The sequence below is a fragment of the Photinus pyralis genome, unplaced genomic scaffold (genome assembly GCF_008802855.1).
Source record: "Photinus pyralis isolate 1611_PpyrPB1 unplaced genomic scaffold, Ppyr1.3 Ppyr1.4_LG5, whole genome shotgun sequence".
Taxonomy (NCBI): domain Eukaryota; kingdom Metazoa; phylum Arthropoda; class Insecta; order Coleoptera; family Lampyridae; genus Photinus; species Photinus pyralis.
The window spans coordinates 9,211,169-9,218,333 of NW_022170596.1; the positions used below are offsets into that span (position 1 = coordinate 9,211,169).

A 7,165-nucleotide genomic window follows, 5' to 3' on the forward strand; every position below is an offset into this window, starting at 1 on the left:
TGTCTTTTGTTTTTATTTATCTTTATTTTTTTTATTTTTTTATTAATTAACTTCCTCTCTTCTTGATCTATAAATTATTATTGTCATTTATTGCAAATGGCACACCACTAACACCGGTCTACAGCATTTTTGCGCATGGGACATATATACCTTATTTGTATTGCTTGTATAGCCACAAATAAGAATTAGAACAAAAAAAGGTTATGTATTTGTTTTTGTGCGAAAAAAATGCAAAAAACCAAAAAATAAAAATACCTATAAAATCTTACTTACATAGGCATGATTTATTATAAGGTAACGTTCCTACATTTATAATTTGTTTGTCTTAGAGTCTAAATGTTTAAAAATGGAACAGTTTTGCTGTTTTTGTCATGTTCAACTGAAGTTTTTCTCATTAACCCCCCAAACATGATCTTACATCATGCTTCCAGGTTACTGGCCTTGGTAACGTGCCTAAATTCCATTATGTCTTGATGAAAGGGTTGTCCTTGTTATTCCGAATAAGCTCCCATATTATCCTTAAGTTAATCTAAATGAGAATGTAACCTGTGCATCTTTAGAGACATTCTATACCTGATGATGCAAAAACAAAACCTGTCAGCTCGTCATAATTTTCAGTTCTATAATGGTTTCCCAGTAAACCCTGAACGGGAAACCATGGACTATTGCCTTAAAACTGTTCCAGGATTTTTTTCTCTCTTTGCTAAGTAACCGCGGGAAAATATCACCCTCCATCTTTCTTTTTATTTGAAGGAAAACAAAGATTCCAGCATTAATTTTCGCCCCTGAAAGCTTTCAATCAAATCGCTATAACTTTTGCAAAAGCAAATATTTTCGATGTCTAATTGCACTTTTTATTTATTTTTGATTATTATAGTCAGAATATATTATGTAAATCCCATGCGCAAAAAAAAATTATTTTTTTGTTGACCGGTGTAATCAATTAAATAATCAGTTAATTAATATAAATTAACTAATATAAATTAAGTTTTGTACTCAGGAAGTATTCTTTCTTCAACTAAAAAGTTAAAAAGTATTAGAGTTAAGTGGAAGAGCAGATTATGAAACTTCCTTTTCATAAATCTGAACTTCGCCCTATTAAAGGTGACTCTGACGTTAGTTTTTATTTTATATTTAATAGTAATGAATTATGTTTATTAGTATGTACAGGGTGCAAATCTAAAAGTGGAACATAGGCGTTTAACATGGGAAATTACTTTTTCTTTGCGTAAACGTTTCCTAATTATTTTACTCAAAAATACTTCAAATAAAAGTTATAGAGATATAAATTCTGCATCTAAATCATGTGAAACGATTCTCTACCTCTTCTTGTACGCGAAAGTAGTACCTACATTATATATCAAGGTAGAGAAGTACAGTATTATTGCCTGAGCACCAAGATTACATCTCGAGACGCTTGCGCCGAGGGGGGTAAGGTGCGAAGGCAATAATAGACTTCTCTACCGTGGTATATATACTATTTTCTTCACTACTAGCACTTGAAGTCCTCTCAATTAACATATTATATTGATAGGAAAATGAACGGTTGGACACAATTTTTTGTTTATTAATTTAACATGTCAATCAAGTGTGTAGAAGTACAAATCAAACAGGCCGTATTTTGTTCTGTCATTGAGATATTTTCAAACAGTAATTTCGTTAGAATTTTTTCAAAATGTGATAATTTTAGGTAAGTATGTAATTTCTCTGGAAATGGCGGATGGTAGGAAATTATTCATTTTAGAGAACTTGTCTAAACGTTCATTGAGCGAAATTTCGGGTTGTGTTTTCTAAAAGTAACAGCGTGACAGTTCTCATTATTGACTACTAGTTAATAATGTCCACATTACCTATTAACCACTTTGAACAAATGCCGAGAGCGAGAACGCCTACTTTACAAGTGGAAAAAAGGTTAATAATCATGTCATCAGACGCTAGTAGAGAAAAAAATTAACTATAAAGATTCTGTTTTCACGAGTTTTTAGTCTAGGTAGCCATGGACTATGTTTTTCTTTTATCATAGTCCATGGCTACTTAGACTAAAAACTCGTGAAAACAGAATCTTTATAATTAATTATAAGAAAAAGTAATTTCCCATGTTAAACGCCTATGTTCCACTTTTCGATTTAGACCCTGTACAGTGTTATCCTTCAATAAATGGCCATTATTATTATTAAATATTTACATTTTATACGCTTTGTTTATTAACAAAATGGCAGATCGGGATTCTATGGTACGCAAGCGAGGTAGAATTAAGAGGAAAATTACTAGAATTGAACATTTTGTAACGGCAAATGATGACAATTTATTGATTGATAGTAACGAATTTGTAATTAGGGAAATTATGTTAGAATATGAGAACATTCAGGATCAATTGGAGGAAATGGATGTCACCCAGGAGAGTGATAGGGTAGAAGTAGAAATGCAATATACATATTTATATAGCAAACTTAAAACTAAAATTTCTAAACAACTAAATTCAGAACATCAAGGTGGTGGGGAATCAAGTAATTTCGCCTTCAGCAGGTTCCTCTTCTAATGTCAAACTTCCGAGTATCAATATACCAACTTTTTCGAGTAGATACGAAGAATATAACTCCTTTACCTATAGAGTTATCTGACTCTCATTAATTGTGATAAGCACTTAAATAAAATTCAAAGGATCATATGTCTTAAGTCAGGTTTAAAGGATGAACCACTAGTAGTGAGCAAGGCCCTGCAAACTACCGAGTCACATTATGACGTTGCGCTAGAGATTTTAATTAGTTACAATAAACCGCCACATTCGCACATTCGAAATTTACTAGAAGCACAATTTTTAAAGGGTGCTTCACCATCCTTGTAATTCTAGGGTGTTGCCAACTTTCTTAACTTTTATGGAAATAGAGTTACCTACTGTTGGGAGCGGAAATTTACTTCAATATACCTAGTGGGGGGATTCTCAGATTAGGTGACGGGTTTCCGATTCTCCAAAATACCTTGTTTGGTTGGGTTACAGGGGGGAGTGGTCCCAGTAGAACCAGCATATGTTCAACCGTGAGGGTCTCTTATTTTCGCAAGGTCCGAACTTTATTCCGATCTTAATTCGACACGGTAGAATTAGAAGAGAGTGTCAAGATCAACGAGGGGCAATTTCCGCCCTTTTAAGTAAAACACTCCCTAACTATCACAGATGTTCACAATGATTCCTCAATATTAATGCCAAATGCATCCACACTAACATATCCACTCAGGAAAGCAAAGGAGCACTAAAACGTAGATTTCTTGTAAAGATCAACACATCCAAAAGTTCCAGGTATTGAAACACTGCTAGATAAAGAACTACAAGTTTTATGCGCTCAAACTATAAATCCAATATCCACCCATTCAATCACACATACGTCAATAGCAGCAGGAACCGAACAAGATAAAGAACTTTCCACTGGTTCAAGAAATAGATAATTAGAATTTTAAATTGGATCATCGGAACACTCAAACTGGATCAGCTACTATACAGTGGACAACGTCCAAGTCCGACGTTTATTTATTAAAATCGTATAAAGCAATATTCAACTGATGTAAATTCATAGTAATCTGAGTGTTAAAGCGTTCGCGTTTTTAATTGAATAGGTAAACCATTATACGACTTCAAAATAGCCTCAACCGATAATTCTGGCTCGTGGCCGACGACGGGAAGAATTTCGAAGTTTCTTAAGACCTTCGATATTGTGAATTTTAGTTCTACCATTGCAAAACGCTGACCTGTAATTTCAAAATCAGTGTAATAAAAATATCGAAGATGCTTACCAATGCAATTTCTGGGACCTGCGCTGAAAGGAACGTAAGCGTAAGGCGACCTAGTTGCCGAATTTTCGAGTAAGAAGCGATCCGGGTCAAATTTTTCAGAATCAGGGAAAGATGTAGGATCTCTATGCAGAAGCAATGGGTATAATGTCAAAACGAGTCCTTTTGGCAATAGTGACCCATCTGAAAGAAACATTCACATATTGATCTTCATACTTGGTACTCAACCAAACGGCACGTCTTGCGTTAAAACTCTTGAAAATGAGGGAACAGGAGGATACAATCTTAAAGATTCTTTAATAACCATTTCTAGGTACTTCATTTCTTGCACGTCTTGGTACGTAGGTGCTCTATTATTGTCGCCATAAAAAATTCGTCTCAATTCCTCGACCACTTTCCCCTATTTAACACAACTTAAATGGTACGATCGTGCATGGCTTACACTTACTTGTACGTCCGGATGCTTGGAAAGGCAATACAAGGTGAAACTGATGCCAGCGGCCGTTGTATCATGGCCCTGAAACCATTGTATCTACAACCCTGGCATGGACTTAGGTAATGCGTACCTCAAACATAAATGTGTCCACTTCTTCTCTGATTGTTTCATCGCTTAAATCATACTCCAAAAGAAGGTCCAAAAATGCAACACGTTTCGCAAGTCCCTCATCATTTCGCTCATTCGACCTGCGTCCTGTAAACGTTGATTTCCTACTTCGAATGACGGAATTTGTGAATCCGTGCAGAATTGAAAGGACTTTGCGTTGTTGTTGATACGTCCAGGTAAATTTATACATAAAATTTATCATTTTAGTCGGTGAAAATGCTCGTTCGGTAATAATACGGCACATTTCCTTGACGCTCAATACGTACGAGGATGTCGAGTTCTTTTGGGCATCTATTTGCACTCCCATTGCGGCCTCTGGTCAAAAAAACGTAAGGTGAAATACTTGATTAACAACTTACCACAAATGATATCGAGCGTGCAAAGTGCAACGCATGGAAATACGTCAAACGGGCCGTTGCTCATCTTCAATTTGAGAATATCTATGAAGGTATTACTTTGACGATTGAATATTTTCATGTATTTTTCCAAAATTTGAAAGTGAAACGTTGGTGTTAGTAATTTCCTTTGCGATTTCCATTTTTGACCTAATACTTATAGGATGTTTAACGATACACTCCTCGTAGTATTATACCATACCGGTGCTAGTTAATAATCCTGTACCAAGCCAATCGTGGAAAAAATTGTACTCGTACGATTTGTCAATAATTGTCGTTGAGCTAAGTACAAACTCTGCCGTTTTTGGGTCACAAACTACGAGCCGTGGTTGAGGACCTAAATATATTATAAATGATTGCTGGATCCCTTTCCACACACGTATCGACACCGGAACGATATCTATAAGAAGCACAGAACTGGTGAAAGAGCATTGCTTATATTAACTACCTGCAATCGATTTGAATAGCAACAAATTTCCTAGTAGGGGTAAAGGTTTAGGCCCCGGGAATTGCGCCAACTGCTTGCGATATTTCATTTGATTCATCCATAATAGAATTACGTACAGGCATAAGGTTACAATTGTAATTAACACAACCAACATTTCTTACAGTATTCTTAATTGGCACTGTTTCAACACGCACTGTTTATGATATATTAAACACTGATAAAAACTTCGAGCTTAAAGTTCAAAATAGGAATATCAAGCAAGCCCCCTCTCGTAATTATAGCTGCGTATATTGAATACCATCACCATTGAATTTATAACTAAATTCAATGCCATCACCATGCATCAACGTTTCTAGATCGCGGCCATGGGCGAAATACCCATATGCTAAATAGCGCTCACTCCTTAGGGAGACTATTATATTATTGCGTAGGTAGTCCGCAAACATTTTAAAAATAAGGTTGTTCGCATTTATTCTGGATACATTTACTTATATGAACTATAAAAAAAAGTACTGTATTTATCACATAGTCTTCACTTTTACCACTACAATGAATCTTGACATTGACACAAAAATTTAAATAATAGTAATAATAATAAACGCATATTTGTTTTAAGGCAACAAAGAAATAGAGAGGGAATATTTGAGCTTGAACATACTGAAAGATACATATGATAGATAACTTAAATAAATTATAAATTACTAAATAAGTATGACAAAAAGAAACCATTTTCCTATAAATGAGTAAATAAACTAATATCATTCATTTAAACAAAATGACCTTACTCTTACTGCATTAAGAATATAATTACAAACACAGTTTAGTTGAGCTGCGTTCTTTACGTGTAGTACGTGACAGATGTTCAATTCGTCGTCTTCATCGATTTTTTAAATACACGTCTCTTGTCAGTTGATAAATTGGGCATTTAAAAAAGAAGTGTATAAGATTTTCTGATTACATAGCTGGCATTTGTTTATGTTATTTAATTGGTAAAGCATATTTTTTATGAGAATGCGCGTTCCATTTTTGTAAGCCCGTCTGAGTTGTGCTACTGTTCTGATCAGGTCCGTTAAATTAGCCCCCGAAATATCAGAACTATTGCGCCAGATATAAATTACCTAGCGCCACAGTGCGCCACTAACCAAAAAGCTAGCACCTTTTTGGTTGAAAAGATATTAATTGTCAAAGTTTTAGGGGGCTAACTTAACGCTAGCCCCCTAAGTGTGAAATTTCACTGATCCTTCAATTGCGCCTGGTTGTAAAAAGGTTGCACCACAACGCGCCACTATTAGTAAAGCTAGCGCCCTTTTGGTTCAAAAGTTATTAACTCTCAAAGTCATAGGGGGCTAACTTAATGCTAGCCCCCGAAGTGTCGAATTTCACTGAAATTGCGCCTGGTTGCAAAAAGGTCGCGCCACTAGTAGTAAACTTGGCACCTTTTTGGTTTAAAAGTTATTAAGTTCACCGCTTTAGTGTTTTTTAGTGTATTTTAATTTATTTGTAAATGGTAGCTTTTAATCTCACTTTGGCTCGCTGGGTGGCTGGCTGGCTGGCTGGCCGTAAATGCGGGCCCGTCGAAGAACGCTTGTAGAAAGACGAAGAGTGTACATGTACCTACCGTGGCCGTGTAATTAACAACTTTAGCGACGGGGTTACATATGATGAGGGATCGGCGACACATGGGCGCCATCCCCGAGCGTGTTATACTAACCTGGAGATTTTTCAGTTTGTTTCAGATTGTTTTCAAATTTGTGTTGTTGTTTTTTGTCCTATGGATGAAATTAACCAAGTTGCAAGGAGCGCGTCTTTAAGGGATAGCCGACATGGACGTCCAAAATTTTCTTCGAGTTCTAATAGCTGTCTCTCTGTCTCGTGTCGCATATAGAAGCTCGAGCTATGAGAAGTACCAAAAAATGAAATGAACGCACTGCGGCG

The 7,165-nt window shown here is 35.8% G+C and overlaps 1 protein-coding gene across 2 annotated transcripts; it reads right to left on the reverse strand.

The window, feature by feature from the left end:
• Positions 1–3,491: 3,491 nt before the first annotated feature.
• LOC116172361 (cytochrome P450 4c3-like) lies at positions 3,492–5,592 on the reverse strand. 2 transcript variants are annotated; one of them, XM_031489570.1, is made up of 8 exons: positions 5,231–5,592; positions 4,985–5,182; positions 4,747–4,932; positions 4,350–4,702; positions 4,232–4,300; positions 4,012–4,183; positions 3,787–3,966; positions 3,492–3,741 (listed from the first exon to the last, which is right to left on the reverse strand). In XM_031489570.1, exons 1-8 carry the CDS (start codon positions 5,382–5,384, stop codon positions 3,581–3,583), a joined length of 1,473 nt encoding a protein of 490 aa, XP_031345430.1. In that variant the 5' UTR covers positions 5,385–5,592; the 3' UTR covers positions 3,492–3,580. The 2 variants fall into 2 exon arrangements, with proteins under 2 accessions (XP_031345430.1, XP_031345429.1); XM_031489569.1 differs by having other exon boundaries at positions 4,747–4,938.
• Positions 5,593–7,165: the final 1,573 nt, after the last annotated feature.